Raw genomic sequence first — 25763 nt, 5'->3', positions numbered from 1 at the left:
ATTGGGTTTTTGTCGAGGGAACCAGTGTGATGCTAACTTCCGGCTTCTGGTACAAAATTATGTCATCCCTGCGACACTCTACTAAACCAGATTCAGACATTCTGCATTTCCAAAGTCACCTAGAAACAGTGTTCCCTTCAGTTAGCATGCTAACAAATAAGCAAAGCAACAGAACTGAAGAAATCAGTTACAGAACACTTTGTCACAGAACAAAAAGTTAGTCTGTCACGGTTTCCCCTTTAAGCAGTGCGCTGGAGAGCATGTGGGCGCGCGTGTACGAGCAAGGTGCACGAGCGCCCGCTCTTCGTATGTTGACAACCGTGACATTGTTTACTATGGACACATGCTTTTTGTTATGTTTCTGTTATGTCTCCTCCCTGTTCTGTCATTGGCTATTGTTTAAGTGTGTGTCTAGATTGGTGTCAGCCGTCAGCACTTTAAACGCTGATTATGTTTGTATATATACCGCGCCTCCCAGCACACGGAACGGAGTATTAGTTTAGATAAGATACAATACAATTCGATTAGTTTAGATTCCATATGATAGTTAATCACAGTCATAGTCTTAGTTATTGTCCATGTTATGTTTCCTTGTTAGATTTATGCATTTAGTCCACGCTGGTTTTCCGCTCCCAGTTCCTAGTCATAGTTTATGTTCCTTGTTTTGTATCTCGACCCTGTTTTCCGTGACCACGGCCATGATTCCTGGTTTGCCCCGTTTATGTCTGTTTGCCGATCGCCTGACCTTTGCATCCTTTTGGATTACGTATTTGGATTTACCTGCCTGTGTCTCTCATTAATAAAACTGTCTACTGCACTTGCATCCGTCCTCATCTCCTTACATCACGAGACGTGACATAGTCTTCCATTTAGACGCTTTAAAACTTTTTATTAACTAAAGCAGCTGCCTGTTACACACACACACACAAGAGGCAGAGTTAATTATACAGTGATTAAAACTAACTCCATTAACTTGTAAATAGGAATATAATTTCTTACACTTCCATCTTAATGAAGGACAACACAATAATGAAGGGATTATATGTATATATTTATTAAACTGACAGAAAATATCAGCGAATACTAAAGACACTGTAACATTATAAAGGATAACATTACAAACACTGCACATATACCACAGGCATGAAGGAGATACTGTTCAGAATGGTAGAATACTCTGTGCGCTGATTGGCTGAGAGCAGCGCGGTAATAACAGATGACAGAATGTACACGGGATAATAAAGATCAGTTGAGGGAAATGTCAAGTTTGATATTTGAGCAAATGAAAACAGATCCTAGTATTTATAATGGGTGGGATTATTTATAAACACACACACGTACAGTACATATGGCTTAATAACAGCATAACTGCTTCAGATTTCCTTCACTGAGCTCCTCACAGCTACAGTCTGAAATGAACGGTTTAGTCTTGAGATGGCCAGCAGGTGGCGCACTGAAGCTGGAGAACTGCAGCCGGGTGCACCAGGAGAAGGTAAGTTCTATTGTAGGTTAGTTTGAGTGTAAAAGGGAACAATAGCATTTATAGTTATAATTTGAAACTTAGACCTACAACCTAGTAGTGTAACATCTGCCATAAACACAACTACTCTGTAATTCTGTTCAAAGTTCACAAGAGTAAAAAAAACGTTTACAGACTACACACTTTTTGTAACAGCAAATAAAAACAGATCATAAGACGGACTACAAATCAGCTATTTTTATATCCGAAGTTTCAGACTCCTCAGCTCGTGCTCAAACTGCAAGGTACATCATCAAATACTTAAAACTTTTAAAAAATTAAGTTATTCTTTATTGTCATTTGAAATACAGATTAAGTTTGCAACCACTCCGTTATCTTTCATCGTTAAAATGGTTTGTCTTTAAAACTTCGTCCCACACAGAACAAGCGTATAAAACACGCGTACGAGAGACGGATCGCTTTATTGTACTGCACAGTCAATTTGGAGTCTGTTAAAATGATTAAGTTGAAGGACAGACGTCACATGATGTAAATGAAGTAAATGTGTTTCATTCTTGGATGGATCATGTTTCTGTCTGATTGTGTTTCTGATTGGCTGGTGATGGTGAAACGCCTCACTCTGTGTGACAGTGTGACGTTTAAATCTTAGCGATCAAATGTTCAGCTGGTGCAACTGGCTGCAGGACTGTGGAAGTCACATGATGACGATCACATGACTGCGCAACACTGGCAGGTTTTCGTCTTTGCCCCTTCGGCCTGGCTCGGATTCGCTGTGTCTGTCAGTGGTTCCACTTTTGCAGCCAATAGCGGCTCCTCCTCCACCATGGCTCCGCCCAGTGGTATTTCCTGGAACTGTGCTGCAGTGTTTGTGGCGGATGAAGCGGGATCTGGGGATTTCTGAGCACAGTTAGGATTAATGGCTGAAGCAGGCATTGTGATGGAGACGGATGGTGTTTGTACAGCGCCCCCTGGTGTTTCTGAGAGGGACTGTGGGTGTGTTTCAGCTGTGGCACTTTCCTGTTCAATAACAGCTGCTGGATCTGCATCTGGTATTAAATCTGGGTTTAATGCTGATTTCGTGGCTGAGTCTTTGATTGGTTTTGTGTCAGCAACAGCGTTGGTGTCTGCACTCGTTTCTTCATCAGCGTGTGTGATTATTTTTACTTTGGTGTCTTCCTCTGATGAATCATTATCTGTGTCTAATTTTCCTTCTTCTTGCTCTGTAACTTCACCAGCCTCAGTGGACATTTCTTGATGATTCTCAACATCTGCATCATTCTCTTCCTCTCGTTTATCCACTCGTTCTTTCTCTCGTTCATCCACTCGTTCTTTCTCTCGTTCATCCACTCGTTCTTTCTCTTGTTCTTCCTCTCGTTCTTGCTCTTGTTCTTCCTCTCGTTCTTGCTCTTGTTCTTCCTCTCGTTCTTTCTCTTGTTCTTCCTCTCGTTCTTTCTCTTGTTCTTCCACTCGTTCTTTCTCTTGTTCTTCCTCTCGTTCTTTCTCCTGTTCTTCCTCTTCCTCTCGTACTTCCTCTTGATGTTCCACTTTTTCTATCTCTTTTTCTTCCTCTCGTTCTTCCTCCTCTCCGTTTTCCTCTCGTCCCCTTCCTCTTTCTTCCTCTTCTTCTATTCTTTCTTCCTCTCGTTCTTCCACTTCCTCAGCTTGCGTGTCCTGGAACTCTTCGGTCACTTCCTCTCCCTCCTCCGTGATGACCACTCTCTCTGCCCGAATAACCGCATTGACATCATCATCATCATCATCATCACACAAACCCTGCCCAGGCTCCGCCTCTGTGTAACCCAGGAATAGAAGAGTCTCTGCCCCCTTGCTGATGTCATTAACATGTGGAAGAGGGGCATTTTGGGATTTCTTGTCTTGTACAGTGCCGTTGGTGAGAGACGTGTCAGGCGAAGGGTCCGTGCTTTTCTCCTTTCCGTTCGTTGAACTTCCTGTATAGTAGAGATCAAGAGATCAGACCGAGATCAGCATCCTGTCCTAAACGTCTCTCTGCTCCATATGCAGGGAATATAGGGAAATTAATTTATGAAAGTAAATATGTACACTATAATATTCTGTACAATATGACTTAGAAACTATTGCACTATGTAGTGAGCAGGGTTTGGTTTAGGACATGCAGCAGGACTAAAGGAGGTGCAGAAAGAAAGAGTTCAGGGCTGAGAAGTGAGTGTACTGCAGATGTAGTGAGTTTGGATAACGAGGCAGTAAACAAGTCTTACCAAATGAAGCAGTGATAAAGGAGAAGCTGGATAGAGAGAATAAACAAGAAAAAAGAGAGAAAAGAGAGCAGAGTGTTGAATTATTTTATCTGTTTTTCATTGAGGGTGGATGCTCGCTTAAGTCTAAGAACCATCAGTTATAAAGTAATATTTAAAAAAGAGAAAAAGTTCTATGTATATTTAAAAATAATAATAATAAACCTAGAAATCCAGCTTTTGTTTATTTTTGATCTGTGTAAGAGTGTGTGAGAATTGTGATGAGTTGTGACCCATGTGTACAAACACAAAGAGAGAGAGAGAGAGAGAGAGAGAGAGAGAGAGAGTGAGTAAGTGTCCAGGTAAACAGTTCAATTTCACCTGATGGAGGTGGAGTCACTGCACTCGCTCTCTGTGGGGGAAAGAGAGAGATAAACTGTAAGAGAAAGTGTAACATGGAACAGATTCTGGTGTGAATATGTTCTAACGACTCACACACTTTCCTGTTGATAAGGAACACAACAATACAATCTGCCTGTGTTCCAATATTATTCCCAACATGACCTTGTTGACTTTCCTTATCACCTGCATCACATAAGTCTGCACTTAAAAAGTAACACAACCTCAGCGGTGAGAACAGAGAATTGTTGTGTGGTTTTTTTTGCCAGCAGAACATACTAGTGAATTAAACAAGGCTGGTAGCAGTTGTCTCACTCTCACTCAGCCAGCAGGGGGCGACCCTTTCCCTAAAAGACACCTGAGGACATGTTTAAGAAGGTTATAAAAGTGTTTTCTTAGGGACTTAGGGACACGGCCAACTTGCCACGTAAACAGATTTAAAAACATGTGTAATCGTTGATCTGGTGAAGATTTCTATAAGGAGATGTTTATGTAATGTTTATGGAAGGAGTCTCCAGTGTCAGGTCTTTGTAACAATCAGAGGTAAAGCTGTACCTTTAAGTTTTCTGACATCTTCAGGATAGAGGACGTTACGCTTCTTTGCGGTTTCTTGGTAACATGACAAGCTGCGTGTTTTTTTTGTCTTATTAACGTCAAGACAGAGAATAAAGAGAGGCTGGTGAGGGAACAACTGTTTATAGCTGCTATAACAAGTGTTATATATGTATACATATATACATATATATGTACAGTGCCCTTCACTAATATTGGCACCCTTGGTAAATATGAGCAAAGAAGGCTGTGAAAAATTGTCTTTATTGTTTTAACCTTTTGTTAAAAAAATCACAAAAATACTCTGTTCTCATGGATAGCAAACAATTGCAAACACAACACAGGTTTATCCAAAAAAAATCTTTGTTAAATATGTATGCAATACCTATTGGCACCCTTTTAGTCAATACTTTGTGCTACGTCCCCTTGCCAAGATAACAGCTCTGAGTCTTCTTCTATAATGCCTGATGAGGTTGGAGAATACACGGCAAGGGATCTGAGACCATTTCTCCATACATAATCTCTCCAGATCCTTCAAATTTCAAGGTCCACGCTGGTGGACTCTCCTCTTCAGTTCACCCCACAGGTTTTCTATGGGTTTCAAGTCACAGGACTGGGATGGTCATGGCAGGACCTTGATTTTGTGCTCAGTAAACCACTGTTGTATTGATTTTGATGTATGTTTTGGATCATTGTCTTGCTGGAAGATCCAACCACGGCCCATTTTAAGCTTTCTGGAAGAGGCAGTCAAGTTTTATTTAATATCTGCTGATATTTGATAGACTCCATGATGCCATGTATCCTAACAAAAGGTCTTATGACAGAAAAACAGCCCCAAAACATTAAAGAGCCACCACCATATTTAACCGTGGGCATAAGATACTTTTCCATATGGCTAACTCTCTGTGTGCACCAAAACCACCTCTGGTGTTTATTGCCAAAAAGCTCTAATTTGGTTTCATCTGACCATAGAACCCTATCCCATTTGAAGTTCCAGTAGTGTCTGGCAAACTGAAGATGCTTGAGTTTGTTTTTGGATGAGAGTAGAGGCTTTTTTCTTGAAACCCTTCCAAAAAACTTGTGGTGATGTAGTTTTGGAGATTTTTTGACACCAAGACGCAACTAATTTCTGACGCTAATTTGACGCCACTCAAACCATCCTCTTCACAGTGCATTGAGACAATATAGACACGCGTCCTCTTCCAGGTTGATTCATAACATTTCCTGTTGACTGGAACTTCTTAATTATTGCCCTGATGGTGGAAATGGGCATTTTCAATTCTTGTGCTATTTTCTTATAGCCACTTCCCTTTTTGTGTAGCTCAACAACCTTTTGCCACATATCACTGCTTAACTCCTTGCTGTAACCCATTGTTATGAATGACTAAGGGAATTTGGCCTATGTGTTACCTCATATTTATGCCCCTGTGAAACAGCAAGTCATGGTTGAACAATTTCCTGTTCCTGGCACCCAGGTGTACTAAAAAATGTTTAAATATCAATGGGAATATACTTCAAATATATTTTTCTCATATGAATGAGAATAATTATATAATAATAATTATAACAATTATATAATAATATAATAATAATAATCCTCAATAAAAGTTGCACATCTACATTTAACAAAGATTTTTTTGGATAAACCTGTGTTTTGTTTGCAATTATTTGATATATATGAGAGCAGGGTGTTTTTATGATTTATTCATTTATTTATTTTAAACAAAAGATCAAAAGGTTAAACAATAAAGAGAAATTTTCACAGTCTTCTTTGCTCATATTTACCAAGGGTACCAATATTAGTGGAGGGCACTGTATAGGTGACAATAAGAATTAACTTGTTTCACTGATATTAAATACAACTATAATTAGATAAAAAGTATGATGTGTTGTTCAGTAATAAATAAATTGTAATTGTTGGTAAATTGCTGTGGTGTAAGAGGAATAAAACACTCGGAGACGTGCAGAAAATAATCAGCTTCAGGGTGATATCGTAACTCTACTTCATCACACCTCTGCACTGATTATCTGTAACAGCACAACACCATGTGTTTACCCTAGCTTATAAATATAATTGCCCTACTACAGCATTTTAGAGCAGTTATTAGTGGTGTGATGGAGCTCCGTAAAAATGTTAAACGTTCTTTAGTAACATGCTGCGAAATTCACTTGAAGACTGAAGAAAAACACTTGAAGACTGGTGATTAATGAAAACTAGCCATTCCTTATTATTATTATTATTATTATTATTATTATTATTATTATTACTCATCTGTTACAGTTCCACAGTGCTGACAGCAGGGGGAGCAAAATTACCCACAATGCACTGCACCGGGAGCTCAGTGCCAGAGGAGATACAGTGACATTGTGTGTGTACAGAGAGGTGTGTGTTTCATGATCCAGTGCACAGGGTGCGTGTGTGTGTGTGTGTGTGTGTGTGTGTGTGTGAGTGTGTGACTGGCTCTCACCTCGCCATTGCCATGGTGATCTGTGTGTGACTGGGCTGAAATTGAGCCATCTTCCTTATGCTTGTGTGTTTTTTCTACAATCTCAGTCTGCAATCTGACACACACACACACACACTTACTTACTTACTTACACACTCATACACACATGCATGGACACAAATTTCACACATAACCCACATTTAAATGTACAGAATCCCTTCAGAAAGAGAGAAGTGCGAGGTTTGGGTTTAGAGTTTAAGTCTAGAGTATAAAGTTTAGTGTGCAGTGTTTAGAGTCAGACCTGTAGCTTCCTGATACAGACTTGGGAGAGTTTCATCACTAAACGTGGCTAAGACCTGCCTTCTATAACAGCAATAGGCCTGTTGATTGACACTGCAAACAACCAATCTGTCACAAAATCCCTCTCTTTTGCATCTGTTCTAGTCTTGTCTCCACTCCTGTCCCGTCATTGGTTGTTGCCCTATTGTGTGCACCTGTACTGTGCTTAGTGCAGAGGACTGTTTTCTTGTTTGCTGGTATTCTTTGCTTGCAGGTTCCTTGACTCTTGATCATGGATTGTCCTTGTTTGTTGTTGCTATGCGTTACACAATCACAGAATCCTTTTGTAAAACTAGTCAACATGCATGCAGTGTTTTCTTATTTACTTGCCACTACAAGTTTTAAACAACATTTAACATGTTGTTGTGACCAAACAAGTGGACAAAAGAAAACACTATGGTCATGCGGGCAGAGCTTCTGAGGCTCTGAGCATAGGGATGGGCGTAAAGACAGGTTTAGGGTGTATGGTTTGGCTTTAGGACTTAGAGTACAGGTTTAGATGACAGAACGTAAGAGTGAGACTGGTGTAGAACTTACTTGTCGATGTGTGCTTCAATCCGCTGAGCTTGTGGACCCCAGAGGGGAGATCGAGGTCCTGCACTGTCTGGAGAAAGTGGAGGTCCCTCCATCAACCACTGATCCCTCAGAGACTTCCTCTAAAACATAAAGAAAGAGAGACAGAGAGAATTTTTTTTTAGTTTACAAACACTTTATGAAAAACAGTTATTACAAAAAATAAAACACACTACATAATTTTAACATGCTTTGTAAAAAAAAATCCCTAATGAAGAAAATAAAAAGTCTAAGAGATCAAAGAGTGGAGAAAGTCTGTCACCATTCATAAAACAATGTAATATTGTGTCTCTCTCTGAACAGAAAGGACAATTATCATTTGTAGTGGGATTCATTTTCTTCACAAAAGCATTAACAGCTATGGCACCATGCAAAATTCTCCACTGAAGATCACCTGCCCTTTTATATAATGGTGGTTTGTATAGTACTCTCCACTCTGGTTTAATTTCCTCTACCACTCCCAATTTGTCTCTTCACACTGTGTCAGCTCTCTTAACATACGTTTATTAATTATCTTCACAATGCATCTGTATAGCACCTTTCCTTTAACTGTCCAAAAATCAACATTTTCATTTTTAATCAAACGCAACAGTGGACTATTATAAGTGGATTTTTCAAGATCAGGTATAATTCTGATGTCTGGGAAAAAGTCATTAGCATCAGGGGAAATATCACCCATACTGTATCTCCCGAGTACAGCTTTTTCTTTGGGGTTTAAAACCCCCATCCAGTTTGTCTAGATATTTTCTAAGAAATCTCACTGATCTTATCCCCAGTTTCTAAGTTTTTTCAGACCAGGTCCTGCTTTGTCAACAATATCTTTCAATTGTAGTAATTTCTTTGACAGAAGCAAGTCTTTTAGCCCTGGAATGTCACCTCCTGACACATCAAAGTGACCTCCAACAAACACAGGTTCCTCAAGCACCCAAAAAAAGAGATGTAGCCGACTCTGTCCACTGATGCTTAAAAAGTCTCCACACTTTTGAACATAATCATTATTACTTAAAATAAATTCCAAGGTATTTTAATTCACCTTTCTTCCAGGTAAGTTTGGAGGTCCTCTATTCCAATCACCCATTAAAAGGGCCTCACTTTTTTCCCCAGTTGACTTTTACGGGAAAAAATATATTTTATTAAACCGTTGACAATAATCTCCAATTTTTTAACAACATCAGAACAAGATATAAAAGCAATTACATCATCAGCATAAGCAGAAAGGTGCTAAGAAACATAAGTGTGGCATGAAGTAGATCATCATTATGAAGTAGAGGATCAATGGCCAGGGAGTATAACATTCCTAACATAGCACATCCCTGTCTAACTCCCCTCTGTACTAGTACAAAAGGAGCACTCAAACCACCATTGACTTTGAGCACACTCTCAATGTTACGATAAATGGCCTCAGTCATGCTTATAAAGCTCTGACTAAAACCAAGAGCTTCTAAAACATTTCTCAAGTATGCATGTTCTACACGGTCAAAGGCTTTTTCTTGGTCTAGCGAAATCAGACCACAATTAACACCTGATAGCCTTGCAACCTCTAGAACATCTCTGGCCAATGATACATTGTTGAAGATTGACCTATTGGGTATACAATAATTCTGAACACAATGTATTATTTGACTCAAAACTTTGCTCAACCTTCTAGCTAGTGCCTTTGATAATATTTTTACAATCTGCACACAAAAGAGATATTGGTCTCCAGTTACTTATGTTTTGGAGATCCCCCTTCTTAGGTAACAGAGTGATGAAGGCTCTGCTACAGCTTAGCGGTAGCTATCCTTTGTTTAAACAATCATTAAGAACCAAAAAGAGATCTTCACCAATCACTGGCCATACATTTTTATACAAATCAACAGGAATCCCATCAATGCCAGGAGTCTTCCCATTTTCCACATTCATCATAGCTGTGTATAATTCATTTTGTGACCGAGACTGTTCCAGCATAGTATTGGACTCCTCAACAATCTTTGGAAGATCATAAAAAAAGTAGTCTTCATTTTCTCATTGAAACAATTCACATTTATATAAATCAGAGTGGTAATCAACAGCATGTTTGCATATTTCACTAGGCTCAGTAAGATGTTTTCATGTGTCAGAGCGTAATGAGTGAATAACGTGACTATGAACATTTTTTTTTATTTTCTAAATTGAAAAAAAAAATTTAGATGGTGCATCCATTTGTGTGCTGAAAACGCGAAGGAATTAGCACCCCTTGTGCTTTCACACCCAATAAGTCTGCAAGCAATTCTTTTTTTGGATTTACTGCATTCAAAACAATCACTATCACCTGTAGAAGCTGTTGTACCCAAAAGTTCTACTATTTCATTTTCTAACTCCTTCATTGACTTGGCCATTTCCTTAGTAACATTAAGAGTGTACTCTTGACACAATTGTTTAATATGGACCTTGCCACAATCCCACCATTGTTGTAAGGAAGTATAAAACTGTTTTTGTTCCTTGAAATTGTCCCAGAACAAACCTCTTATCATTTAAAAGTGACGTATTAATATGCCAATAAGCACTCTTTAACTTCATAGAATTAATAAAATTATTACAAATAACTGAACAATGATAAGAAATACCGACTGGAATTAATTTACAGTCTCTAGCAAGATTTGCTTGAAAATTAAACACATAAAACCTATCAAGTCTTGCCATAGAAATAAGATTATCGCTACTATGTGCCGTAGTATATTGTCTGTTCTTATGATGCACATTCCTCCAAACATCACATAAATCAAATGTTCTTATTAATTGTGTGAGCTTTTTTGTAAGGCAATATGTGGCTCTAAGTGATTCCTATCTAATTGATCAGTTTCTGTACAGTTAAAATCTCCACTTAGGAACAATAGTCCTTCTGAGATTAAGTCTTTCATAACAGCACTAATTGTATTTTTTTTTTAAATAACTATTATTTCAGCCCCCCTTGTAATCACCTTGCTCGGACAGATTTTTTTTTTTTTCTTTTAGTGGGGACTTTGAAGATTGGCTCTGTTTCCATCTCCAATTCAACAGCACCCTCGCTATCCTGTTTATCAGTATTGGGCATACTATGTGTAGTTAAATCCCTCGACTTTAACATTAAAGGACAGGTTAAGCTCGTCAGCATTGTTTTTCAAAATCATATAGACTTGTCTCTGAAAAGACACTACATGTTTCAGCAAGAGTGATTTACAGCCGAGAGCAATTTTCCTAATGGGAGAGACTATCTTACCAAAGGTAACCAACACTTTAGCAATACATGCATCAGAAACAAAAGGAGGGACATTCAACAAAATAACTTTTCTGGAAGGGTTACTAAGAGGGAGTACAGGTAAGCACATCATTGAAATAAAAATCACACTCAGACTCACCACTCGCTCCACTCACTCACTCAGCAAACACTCGCACATGCGCACAGAGAGAGACACAGAGAGAGAAAGACGAAGAGATGGAGAGACAGAGAAAGAGAGAAAGACAGAGATGGAGAGACGGGAGAGAGAGAAACACAGAGACAGAGAGAGAGACAGAGAAACACAGAGACGGAGAGACAGACAGAGAGAGAGACAGAGAGAGAGATACAGCGACAGATGGGGAGAGAGAGACAGGGAGAGAGAGAGAGAGAGAGACGGAGGGGGAGAGAGAGACAGAGATGGAGCACGAGAGAGAGAGAGAGAGAGACACACACAGATGGAGCGAGAGAGACAGAGAGAGATACAGAGACAGAGATGGGAAGAGAGAGACAGGGAGAGAGAGACACAGATGGAGCGAGAGATACAGAGAGAGAGAAGCACAGAGACAGAGAGAGAGACAGAGAAACACAGAGATGGAGAGACAGACAGAGAGAGAGACAGAGAGAGATACAGCGACAGATGGGGAGAGAGAGACAGGGAGAGAGAGAGAGAGACGGAGGGGGAGAGAGAGACAGAGATGGAGCACGAGAGAGAGAGAGAGACACACACAGATGGAGCGAGAGAGACAGAGAGAGATACAGAGACAGAGATGGGAAGAGAGAGACAGGGAGAGAGAGACAGAGAGAGAGACACACAGATGGAGCGAGAGAGACAGAGAGAGAGAGATGGAGCGAGAGAGAGAGAGAGAGACACAGATGAAGTGAGAGACACAGAGAGAGAAATGGAGCGAGAGAGACAGAGAGAGAGATGGAGCGAGCGAGAGAGAGAGCGACAGCAAGATGAAGAGAGAGACCGAGATAGAGAGAGAGAGACAGAGAGATGGAGAGAGAGAGCGCGAGAGAGAGATTTGAGATTTCAATACCTCTTTATTTAACCAAAACAGAGTTATCTACAACCCAATAACCCTGTATTTCCAAAACTCAGAAGTAAATAAAGTAAATGCAAAAACATGATTTAACTCAACACAGTCCCAAAACGAAAATCATTCTCCACAACAGAACATAAAACATTATGGAAACACCATATGCTTGTAAACTCCTCTACATTATTTGTAGTGCTATAGAAGTCAAAATCAATTTTCCATCTGGCTTTCATCATTCTGACAAAAACATTGTTTACATCACAGTCTAAGGACTCTTCTATTTTGTTTCTTCTACTGAGGTAGATTGCTATTTTTGCCTGACCTAATCCAAAATGAAATAACAGACACTTCACTCTCCATTTCTGACTATATCTATAACCAAGAATAAACAAATGCATAGAAAACCTTTCTCCAAACATCATAAACATTCATTGTAACAACTGAAAAAAATTGTGTCTGTCACAGCCACAATTGACAGCCACAATACCGTGTAAGATTCTCCACAGTAAATCTCCAACCCTTTTTGTCAATGGTGGTTTGTATAGCACTCTCCACGCAGGTCTGACCTCACTGTCAAGCCCTACATCAACTCTCCAAGGAGTGTCAGCTCTACCACTTAGTTTACCTTTGTTTAAAACTTTAACAAACAATCTATACATAACTTTTCCTGCCATGACATCCAGCCTGTCTGCGAGAGTCTCTCTGGACTCTAAGGGTTGAACATTACAGAGAGATGGGGAGAGACAGATGGAGAGAGTGAGACTGAGATGGAGAGAGAGAGACAGATGAAGGGGGACAGAGATGGGGAGAGACAGAGAGAGACGGAGAGAGACAGAGATGGAGAGAAACAGAAAGAGACAGATGGAGAGAGAGACCGAGATGGAGAGAGAGAGACAGATGAAGAGAGGCAGAGATGGGGAGAGACAGAGATGGAGAGAGAGAGAAAGACAGAGAGAGAGCCCAATGTTATCAAATAAAACATGAAATGTGTAAACCAATCAAAACGCTGTTGCAACTGTTGACCGATCACGTCCCTGCTCTAACTGTAAAACAGATTCATGATCCGCCCATCTGTAAACCTCCGTCAACCAATTAGAACCCGGGTTCAGTTCTTGATCAGTCGGAATCCTCCTTCATATGTAGACCAATCAGAATCCTCCTTTAGCTGTCGATCAATCAGAGCCCTGTGTTTAGTGACAGATTGCTTTAATGCATGCAGTGTTATGTTTTGCACCTCTGTAACACACACACACACACACACACAAAACAGCTGTAACACAGGAAAAGGAAAGTGTATGTGTGTGTGTGTGTTATTTGATCACATAAAAGTATTCCCTTGTAGCCTGTGTACACAACTTGTCCAGCAACATTTAACAAAGAGAAACGCCACACACACACACACACACACACACACACACACATACACTTCATACACACTTACACACATTTCACAAACACTTATGCCTTGAAGCAGGTCGGGTTTATAGCGGAAGAGGGAACGCCTTTGTGGTGTGGGAACAATGGGAATGTACACACACACACATTTTTCTCTCTCACACACACGCACACACACACGTGCACGCACACACACCCAACTACACATTTCAGGAAAGAAATATTATTCCCTAGACTTGGTTTTATATGCACTAGTTACAGGATGGGTGTGTGTGTGTGTGTGTGTGTGCGTGTGTGTGTGTGTGCGTGCGAGAGATGGAGATATATATATATATATATTTAAAAAATCCTCTCTTTTTTGTGTATGTATATATGTGTATAAGTAGGTGTGTATATATGTGTGTTTATGTTTTTATTTATGTATATTTATACACATATGTATGGGTATTTTTCTCTCTTCTCTTTTATTATTATTTTTTTTATTGATTTATTTCTGTAGTTATTTTCTACTTTGTCTGTACCCACGCTTTAGCAATGCAAATGTTAATATTTGTCATGCCAAGAAAGCAACCTTTTGACTTTGAGAGAGAAATGTGTGTGCGTGTGGTTCGTCACTGCAGCCTTTTTCCTTCAGCATGACCTGGCATGTCTGATCACACCTCACACCCATAACGCAAGAGTGTGTGTGTGTTAGTGTGTATGTGTGTGTGTGTGTCTCACTTTCAGTTGCTGTAGTCGGATTTTCTCGTCTTCCAGTTGGCGTTTTGCTCTATCCTGTTCCTCCTGCAATCGGCGCTTCTCCTGCACACACACACACAATTATAATATCCTGCCATGTTTTTTTGCGTGCGTGTGTGTGTGTGTGAGGTTAGTTAGCTTACTAAAACCTAGGCTATGTAGGTAACAAGTAGTTAGCTCGCTAGTAGTGATGTCATACGATCGAGCGTGTGATTGGCTGATTACTGTACACACCGCTATCGCCTGCAGTCTCTGCTGGTACTTCTCCACCTCGTCCATTCTCAACCTGTAAAAACAACAACAAAAATAATTGTAGATCATCAGGAGCTGTTACCATGGTTACATTTTAGCTCCCTTGCTTACACTACCAATCATACAGTGTTCAAATAAAACGCCGGAATTTACGTTCATCACTGTTCATGAGGTCAGAGCTAAGACAACACTGTGCTAGGCAACTGGGAAACGCACGCACTTCGTATAAGCTAGCTAATAAGCTCACGAGCTTAATGATTTAGCAAGCTAGCACATAGCTGTTTTTGTGTTTTGTACACACACTGACACACAGTGAGAGTGGAAACCACACAGAAACATCTGGAACATTGATAATTTACCTCAGATGTGTTTAAAATGACACTGTTACTACACTTAGCATCACTGCTAACACAGGTTACACAACAGTGTGAAGGTTCCGGAAGCTTCTGAGGAACTAAAGAGCTGCAGTGTGATGAGAACGCTGACCTGCTCTGAATTTCTCATCTTTATAAACCCACCTGATCCAAGCTAGCCGCAGGTTTATGTTGCTAGCCGGCTAGTTATGTTTAATACCTCAAGTTACGGAGCTGTTAGCCAGTTATCTACATTTAGCTAATGAACTCTGACCTCAGGAAGGTGAAGACTGCCATGTGGATAACGGGACAGCACCAAGAATCACTTAAATAATAAATAAATAAATAAAAAGAACAGCTGAATAAATGTAAGTATATTTATATTGCATATACATATATAAATAATAAATGAATGACAAACAAACGACTTAAAACAAACAAATAAATAATTAACCTATCACAAACATAAAATATACAGTATGTTTTATTTATGTCTTAGTTTTTATTTCCTGCTTTTACTTTATTCTGTGATTTATTTTTCATTTTATTGTGTCCACTCCTGCACACTGATCCACATATGATTGAAACATGAAGGTAAACGTGTGTGTGTGACTCTGCTGTGAGCTGTATTCATGTCACAGTGATGTGGAAATGCAGTAAAATCACCATGCGCTAATGCTAATGAATGCTAACTGAAGAAAAACAGACACAGGAAAGAAGGTTAAACAGATGAGTGATATGAAATGGAGAAACAACATCTCCCTCTCTCTTCAGTCTCTGCATCTATCTCTCTCTTTCTGTCTCTCTCTCTTTCTCTCTGTCAGTCTCTAAATCTCTCTCTCTCTCTCTCTTTCTCTCTGTCAGTCTCTGCATCTCTCTCTCTCTCTCTGTCTCTACTAGTCTCTCTCTCTGTCTCTACTAGTCCAGGCTCTTGTTATCTCAAAACTGGACTACTGCAACTCACTACTCTCGGGCCTCCCGGCCAGCTCCATCAAGCCCCTTCAAATGATTCAGAATGGAGCAGCACGCCTCATCTTCCACCAGCCAAAGAAAACCCATGTCACGCCCCTCTTCATCTCCCTCCACTGGCTTCCTGTAGCCGCCCGCATCAAATTCAAGGCCTTGATGCTCACCTACAAGACCTTGTCTGGAACAGCACCCACCTACCTCAACTCTCTCCTGAAGGTTTACATTCCCTTACTCAATCTGTCGCGACTGACGCTTAGTAGTACCTACTCAGCGTGGCTCAAGGTCCCTTTCAAGAACATTCAAACTAACTGTTCCTCAGTGGTGGAATGAACTTCCAACCTCAATCCGGACTGCAGAATCTCTCACCATCTTCAAAAAACAGCTAAAGACCCACCTCTTCCATGAACACCTAACCAACTCATAAAAAAAAAAAATAATAATAATAATAATAATAATAATAATAATAATAATAGCACTTACACCTCTACTCTGCGTACTTTGCTTCTTCTGGAACTCAATTAATGGATTTTGTATGGTAGCACTACTTGTATTGTTCTCTGCTTGATATATCGCTTTGCTTGTATTTTCTCATTTGTAAGTCGCTTTGGATAAAAGCATCTGCTAAATGAATACATGTAAATGTAAATGTCTCTCTCCCTCTCTCTCTCTCTCTCTCTCTCTCTTCAGTCTCTAAATCTCTCTCTCTCTCTGTCTCTCTCTCTGTCAGTCTCTACATATCTCTCTCTCTCTCTCTCTCTCTCAGCTCATGGTGCACTTGAAGACGATTGCCATGCCATTGGAATGGTAAGAACACAAACGTGAATGACATCATGATAAAGTGTGTTTGCAGGTGGTGAAGTGTAACTGTTTAGATCGAATTTTTATTCATAAAACACTTTGAACTCTATCTATTTTAACTCTTTTTAATTCAGGACTGTATGTTTTCCAAAAGTAAGTGCCCAAGACTTGCAGTAATCTACACTGAAGCTCTTTTTCTTTAACAAAGAATTTATACATTAATTGTTGAAAAAAAAGGGGATTTTCCCATATCGTATATTAATTAGCTTCACATGGAAGGTTCACATGGAAGGTTCACAAAGAGCAATAATTAAACCGTGAACACACACAGAAGCATCATAACCAAGGGTGTTCATACATATGCTATGAATATGCAAATTAGAAAAACTTCCATGTAAACCGGCACCGCCCCCTTTCCCTTGGTATACCACTGTTGCATGGACTGTATTTGCATATTACAACCTGATCGGTTCTTATATTTTGTGACAAAAGAAAAACTGACGGTGACAGATTTAAATTACAAAAGCAAAATCATGAAGAACATTTTGTAATGTTTCGTGTGACGTTATGCTATTTAGTTAAATTAAATTAGTTAGTTAGAAAGTCACTATGTTTCTATACATTGTTAATACAATGTGGAAGAATGAATAAATAAATAATAACAAATGATAAATGCACAAATTATTCCTGTCAGTATTTTTTTTTGCAGACTCGTGTTCTCTTTCAGTTCTTTAAGTCAAAATTAATTATTAGTCATCAAGTATGCCAAAGAAAATCAAAAACTGAAAAATGCTGCTTGCATAAGTATTCTCTCCCCAGGGTCTGAAGACTCCAGATGAAAAATATTGTCTTAATGAAGACATAATTGACTTATAACTGGCCTTCACCTGTGAAATATTAAAACAGCTCTCATTTTCTGAACAAAATCCACCTCATTTAAACCATCACTGAACAGACGGTCAGTCTGAAGGGGGAAAAAAGGAGTGAAAATGAAGACTAAGGAGCATTCTAAGGAAGTTTATGTCATAAAAATGTCATAAGTTAGGAATAGGATATAAAATGATATCTAAGAGGTTGAACAGTTGGATGAATGGTGAGGAAGTTGAAAGCTGCATCACACCATACAAGCATTACCTTTACAACCACTACCTAAACCAGCACTACTGCAAAACTCATCACAAAACCCAAACAGAGATGGTGAGGGAAGCCACGGTGAAGCCAACAGTCACTCTGGAGGAGTTACAGAGTACAGTGGCTGAGAGTGGAGTAAAGGTGGTACTGAAGACTGTATGGGAGGTGTGGCTGGAAAGAAACCATTGCTCAAAAAGAGCCCTATGAAAGCATGAGATAGACCCAGTGAAGATGTGTTTTTTGGTGTTATGAGCCCAAGATGAGCTATATCTCCCTGCAGTTCTCGCCTGGTTTCCCACTGACACTAAGCAGGGTTGTGCCTGGCCACTACCTGGATGGGAGACCTCCTGGGGAAAACTAAGGTTGCTGCTGGAAGGGGCATTAGTTAGGCCAGCAGGGGGCACTCACCCTGTGGTCTGTGTGGGGCCTAATGCCCCAGTATAGTGACGGGGACACTATACTGTAAAAGCAGCGCAGTCTTTCGGATGAAACTTCTCTATCATGGCCCCCTAATAATCCCTGTTTCTGGATTGGCTACATCAATCTCTCCTTTCCATTAATAGCTGGTGTGGGGTGAGCATTCTGGCACACTGTGGCTGTTGTAGTATAGTATACCCCCCATACTATGTAAAATGCTTTGAGTGCCTAGAAAAGCGCTATATAAAGTGCTATGTGTGGTGCAAACCGAATGCAGGCCATATATCAATTAACATCATCCCTACAGTGATACATGGTGGTGGCAGCATCATGTTCTGAGGTTGCTTTTCATTCTTAGAATCTGGGCTTCTTGTCAAAATTGAAGGCCGAATGGATGGAGCAAAATACAGTGGAATATTACAAGGGAACTTGCTTCAGACTGCTAAAATGAAAGCCTGAGAGAAACTCCACCTTTCAGCAGGGCAATGATCCCAAATACAAGGCCAAAGTAACACAGGAGCGTGTAAAAACAAAACGGCGAATGTTCTACAATGACCAAGTCAAAGACCAGATCTGAATCGCATTGAGAATCTGTGGCACTGCTTCAGCACACTTACAGCTGGAACTGCAGCAAAAGCTGCTTCTAATAAGTACTAGGTACCAAGCACAACGTTTTTCTTTTTAAAAATCTGCAGACATCTAATGATTTTAGACTTTGAAAATGTACTTTTACAGCCGAATAGTTTGCAATAAAAATACTGACTGGCACAATCTGTGTAAGTGTCATTTATAATCCAGACGAATCTGAAGGGGTCAAAACTAACTAAAATAAATAAATAAATAATCTTTTTAAAAATCTTACAATTCTGTATGTATAATTTCTTTTTTTTTTATGTATGACATTGTTTTTATTTTTGTGTTTCATTTATTCTATCTGTTTTATAAATCTCCGACGTAATCACTATGTGGACACACTGCCTTGTGCTGCTAGAGGTCACTCTGTGATGTAGCGTGTGTAGTGTACAGTATTTGACTAGCGAGAGAAAGTTCCTCCTGATGATCCAGAAATTTCCATACCCGCACACACACACACACACACACACAGAGAGGAGAGTTGAGATGAGGACGAGTGTGGAGTGATCAGTGTGTACGTGTTCAGACCGGTTACTATGATTAATCAGCGTTCTAATTATCTCCTGTACATGTCTACACATTCGGCCCATCCGCCAGGACACGTTTAACTCTGCACCAAAGCTACAAGGCTAATGTAGCTAACAACATCAATAATCCTAAGGCCTCCGGTTTAGAATGTGTACTGCCTGAAGAATGGATCACTATCTCCTGTTTTACTGTTCAACGTGTGTGTATCAGTGAGAGAGAGAGAAAGACAGAGAGAGTGAGCGAGAGAGTGAGAGAGAAACAGAAAGAGTGTCACAGAGACAGAGAGTGAGAAACAGAGATAGTGAGAGATAGACAGAAAGAGTGAGAGATTGAGACCGATAGACAGAGAGTGAGAGCGAAAGCAAGACAGACAGAGAGTGAGTGAGAGAGAGACAGAAAGGGTGTGACAGAGACAAAGTGAGAGAGAGTAAGACAGACAGAAAGAGTGAGACAGATAGATAGAGAGAGTGAGAGATAGTGAGAGACAGACAGAAAGAGTGAGAGACTGAGACAGATAGACATTGAGATCGAGAGAAAGACATACAGAGAGAGTGAGTGAGAGACAGAAAAAGTGTGACAAAGACAGAGAGTGAGAGAGAGACAGAGAGTGAGAGAGAGTAAGACAGAGACAGAGACAGATAGACAGTGAGAGAGAGAGTGAGAGACAGAGACAGAGAGAGTGAGAAAGTTAGACAAAGAGAGTGAGAGAGAGAGTGAGACAGAGAGAAACAGACAGACAGACAGACAGAGAGGGGAGCATTTCTATGTGTAAGGTGTGTTAGTTTCTGTGTGAGGCACTATTTGTGTGTGTGTGTGTGTGTGTGTAAACTAATCTACTGCAGTATGATTAATTTAGAAGTTGCATCTGCTTACTGCTCTCTCTCTCTCTTTCTCTCGCACTGTGTCTGTCTGTCTGTCTGTCTGTAGTGAAGAGGGACAGTGAGCAGACTGAAGGAGAGCAGATTCAAGTACACACACCTGTTTGGACAAGTCTGTGTGTCTAAGAATTACATGGTCAAAGAGATACGGTGTAAAACCACACACATACATACATACATACATACATACATACATATACACACACACACACACACACACACACACATGACCTGCTCAGGTGATGTGCAGTTAACAAGCTAACATACCTGTCTGTTTGTCTGCACTCAAAGGAAATAGCAAAACACAAACACTACAGTTCTACAGAAGTGACTTCCCTGGAATTCTTTCTGTTCTGAGAATTGAACACACACACACACACACACACACACACACACACAGTGTCAGTAACAACTAATTATCACAATAGACTAATTAGCAGTTAAACAGAAAGTCTAGTTACTCTGTCTGTGTCTGTCTGTGTGTGTGTGTGTGTGTGTCTTTAGGATGGAGTGATGTTTTATCTCCTCATTTAGTCATATGATTAATTTAAATAATTTTGTGTGTCATTGCTAATAACACACAGTTAGCTAAAACCTGTGCAGCTGGAATCAGTCAGGTGTTGACCACGGTATTCGAGTCAGTGTTGCTATTAACACGCTCTGAAGCTAATCTGCATTTCTAATCTGAGATCATCATGATGTTGGGTTTAGCAAACCAAAAGAATGCATGCTAAAATGACTGCATGCTAATTTATAACGGAATGTGTTAAACTCAAACAGTGCAAATGTTTTATGTGACATGCTATGTTATATGCATATATGATATGTTAATGCTAATGTTGTGCAAAGAAATGTTCACGTTAATTTCTAATCTAACATCTCATACAAATAGCAAAGGTCCACAATAATAAATCCAGTGTTATATTCTAATTCTGAAAGTTTCGTGCTAGTTTATGCAAGATATTTTCATGCTAAGGTTTTATGCTAATCCTAATATAAAATGTCACAGATGCTAGTTTTTTCCTGTCATGAAATGTAAACACTGAAAAATGGTGACACGCATCTTCTAATGTTTTCCTGCTACGTCATGAACACTACAGCGACACACACACACACACACACACACACACAAACAAACACACGTGAGACAAGAAGTGACAAATATGAGGATTATGCTGAATCAACAGAGCCGTCAAATGAAACACATTTGTGTGTTTAAACGAGACGTGGCGTCTGAGTGACAGCACACACGCTAGTCAGGATTAGCAGCTAAACCTGTATTCCATGGTCTGTTATACAGGAAGTGATGTTAATGCACTACTTCATGTATGTTTTTGTAATAATTTCTCATGCTTTGTTAATAAACAGCCTCTATTCCATGGTAAATGCTAACGCCATGCTATGCTAGTGAAATGTGGTTGCATGGTAGCTCCATGCTACACAACCCACAATTTTAGTGTGTGAAAATGTCAGATGTCGTGTGTGTGTGTGTGAGAGTGTGTTTGAAAAGACATACAGGAATGTGTGTTTGTGTGTGTGTGTGTGTGTGTGTGTGTGTGTGTGGGTGTGTGGGTGTGTAGGCCTGTACACACTAGTCATGATGCAGAGGAATTTCCCCAAAGTACATTACACACACACAGAAGCACACACACACACACAAACACCCTCACCTGTCTCAGTCTTTATGTCTTACACTCTCTTTGTCACTCTCTCTGTCTAACTCCCTGTCTCACTCGCTCTCTGTCTGTCTCACTCTCCTCCTTTCTCACGGTCTCTCTGCCTCATTCTGTCTATGTCTCACTGTCTTCCTCAATCTCTCTCTCTCTCGCTCTCTCTCTCATCTCACTGCATACCTACACTGTAACAATATTGGGTGTTGTTGAATATTGTGGTGTGTCACAAACCGATTAACACACACACACACAGAGTCAGGATATCAGCTATAATGGTGTGACAATACACAACAGCACACCACAATATGCAAAACACCACAATACAAAACACAATACATACCACAATACACAAAACACCACAATACACTGCACACAGCACAGCACAATACACACCAAAGTACACACCACAGTACACAGCACAGCACAATACACACCATAGTACACACCACAGTACACACCACAGTACACAGCACAATACACAATACACCACAGTGCACAGCACAGTTTACAGGAGGAGAGATACAGCTAAATCACGCAATAGAGAGGTGCAGGGATGATGTTTTTTGTACCATTTTGTACGGGAACCCGGAAGTTATCATCACACCCAGTAGGATTTTCCCATAAGCTTTTGGATTATCACAAAAAAAAAGCTCCCTGATCAACAAAAGTTTACAACACTAACATGTTTTGTCCATCAAGATAATTTTCACAAATAAACAACTTTTATGAAGTTTGAAACCTAAATACAATCTCTAGAGATAAAAAGCTAACCGTACGCTATAAACGAACTATACCACGGTCGCTCGACTTCAACGTCACCATCACCGAGCTTCTGAGAACTTTTCCAAACTTGATTTAAAACATTTTCCATAATACGGATTTACTTTGTGGATGAATCTTCATCCACGTTTTTTTTTTTTGGAATTGTGCACAGCATACCTGAACCAGTTTATCTGCAAATTTTTTTCCTGTTCGGCATGATGCCGTTTAATGTCAAGACAACGTCTGTAGTCCCATTTAGCAACTTGTTAGTGTCATGATTTCCCCTCACGCAAGCGCTGGAGCACGAAGCGAAGCTTTAACCGCAAGCTCTAAAATACAAACTCGTTTCCGTTTTTTTTGCCGTACAAAATGATGTCATCCCTGCGCCGCTCTATGGTGATTGGCTGTAAGTGTAGGAAGCGCTTGATTTGATTTGCAGCGGAGTTTCTATGAGCAGAGGACGAACTTTAAACGTCAATATCGCAGTCAATCATGTTCGTTTAATTGTGGGCAGTCAAAATCGTAATCGCGATCGATATTCGTTTAATTGTGCAACCCTAGTACACACCACAGTACACAACACACCACAGTACACACCACAGTACACAACACCATACATAACACAGTGAACAACACACCACAGTACACAACACAATACACAACACACCACAGTACACACCACAGTACACAACACCATACATAACACAGTACACAACACAGTATACACCACAGTACACAACACCATACATAACACAGTACACAACACAGTATACACCACAGTACACAACACCATACATAACACAGTACACAACACACCACAGTACACACCACAGTACACACCACAGTACACAACACAGTACACAACACCATACATACCACAGTACACACCACACCACAGTACACACCACAGTACACAACACAGTACACAACACCATACATACCACAGTACACACCACAGTACACAACACAGTACACAACACACCACAGTACACAACACAGTACACAACACCATACATAACACAGTACACAACACAGTATACACCACAGTACACAACACCATACATAACACAGTACACAACACACCACAGTACACACCACAGTACACAACACAGTACACAACACCATACATACCACAGTACACACCACAGTACACAACACAGTACACAACACACAACACACCACAGTACACAACACAGTACACAACACACCACAGTACACACAACAGTACACACCACAATACACAACACACCACAGTACACAACACAGTACACAACACAGTACATACCACATCACAGTACACAACACACCACAGTACACAACACAGTACACAGCACACCACTGTACACAACACAGTACACAACACAACACAGACCACAGCACACCACAGTACACAACACAGGACACACCACAGTACACAACACAGTACATACCACAACACAGTACACAGCACACCGCTGTACACAACACGGTACACAATCCACCACAGTACACAGCACAGTGCACAACACACCACAGGACACACCACAGTACACAACACACCACTGTACACAACATAGTACACAACACACCACAGTACACAACACAGTACACACCACATTACACAACACCATACATACCACAGTACACAACACAGTACACAGCACATCACTGTGCACAACATAGTACACAAGACAGGACACAAAACACCACAGTACACAACACAGTACACAACACACCACAGTACACAACACAGTACACAGCACACCACTGTACACAACATAGTACACAACCCACCACAGCACACAACACAGTACAGAACACAATACACACCACACCACAGTACACAGCACACAACACAGCACTGTACACAATACAGTACACACCACAGTACACAGCACACAACACAGCACTGTACACAATACAGTACACACCACAGTACACAGCACATCACTGTACACAACATAGTACACAAGACAGGACACAACACAGTACACAGCACTCCACAGTACACAACACAGCACAGTACACAACATAGTACAAACCACAGCACAGTACACAACACAGTGCACAGCACAGTACACAACACTGCATAGTACACAACACAATACACAATACAGTACACACTGCAGACACCACAGTACACAACACAGCACAGTACACAACACAGGACACAACACAGCAAAGTACACAACACAGTACACAACACAGCACAGTACACACCACAGTTCACAATACAGCACAGTACACACAACAGTTCACAATACAGCACAGTACACAACACACCACAGTACACACCACAGTACACACCCAAACATGTTTCTAAGTATCAACAAGAAATGATAATATTTTTGTGAGACATGACCTACAGCTGTGCACCTCAGTGTGTTGTCTTCTTTTAAACACATACTAAACTCTCTCTCTCACGCGCGCACACACACACACACACACATACAAGCACGCAGGCGCCCGCTCACACACGCACGCACACAAACACACAGTATGTAATAATCAGTCTATAAGCAGTATGCATGATTATAAACAGGACGTTATAAGCGCTGTAATGAATTCGTTATTAATGATGGAGGAAGTTGCTGCTTACCTGCGCGCGCCTCACCGTAAAGTCCCGAGGATCAAAGATAAAAATTAAAAACCGACAGGGTGCTATCTCTCTCTGTCTCACACACTCACACACACACACACACACACACACAGAGTCCACTGCGCGAATAAAAAACTCCTCTCTCTCTGAAACAACTCAAACCACGGCGCGACTTTGTCAAAATAAACAACGCCACTTCCGTCAAATCTTCACTTCTGGTCAAGAATCACGCGATAAAGTGATGATTAATAGGTTAATAGAACAACGAGCCGTTATCGGTTTCAAAATTCATCTGAAAAACCCATTCCGCGCCAGCTGAGGTGCATTCTGCAGCACGAAGTGTAGTGCATGAGACGCGCGCTCTGCGGTTATCCGGTTACCACACTCTCTTCCTCATT

The 25763-nt window shown here is 40.4% G+C and overlaps 1 protein-coding gene across 2 annotated transcripts; it reads right to left on the bottom strand.

Moving 5' to 3' along the window:
- Positions 1–1032: 1032 nt before the first annotated feature.
- Positions 1033–25746, bottom strand: palm3 (paralemmin 3). 2 transcript variants are annotated; one of them, XM_053637450.1, is made up of 7 exons: positions 25366–25746; positions 14628–14679; positions 14376–14456; positions 7968–8086; positions 7113–7206; positions 4075–4105; positions 1033–3429 (listed from the first exon to the last, which is right to left on the bottom strand). In XM_053637450.1, exons 2-7 carry the CDS (start codon positions 14670–14672, stop codon positions 2189–2191), a joined length of 1611 nt encoding a protein of 536 aa, XP_053493425.1. In that variant the 5' UTR covers positions 14673–14679; positions 25366–25746; the 3' UTR covers positions 1033–2188. The 2 variants fall into 2 exon arrangements, with proteins under 2 accessions (XP_053493425.1, XP_053493426.1); XM_053637451.1 differs by lacking the exon at positions 25366–25746 and adding an exon at positions 20620–20638.
- Positions 25747–25763: the final 17 nt, after the last annotated feature.

The sequence above is a fragment of the Ictalurus furcatus genome, chromosome 12 (assembly GCF_023375685.1).
Source record: "Ictalurus furcatus strain D&B chromosome 12, Billie_1.0, whole genome shotgun sequence".
NCBI lineage: Eukaryota > Metazoa > Chordata > Actinopteri > Siluriformes > Ictaluridae > Ictalurus > Ictalurus furcatus.
This window is presented reverse-complemented; position numbering and strand designations above follow the sequence as displayed.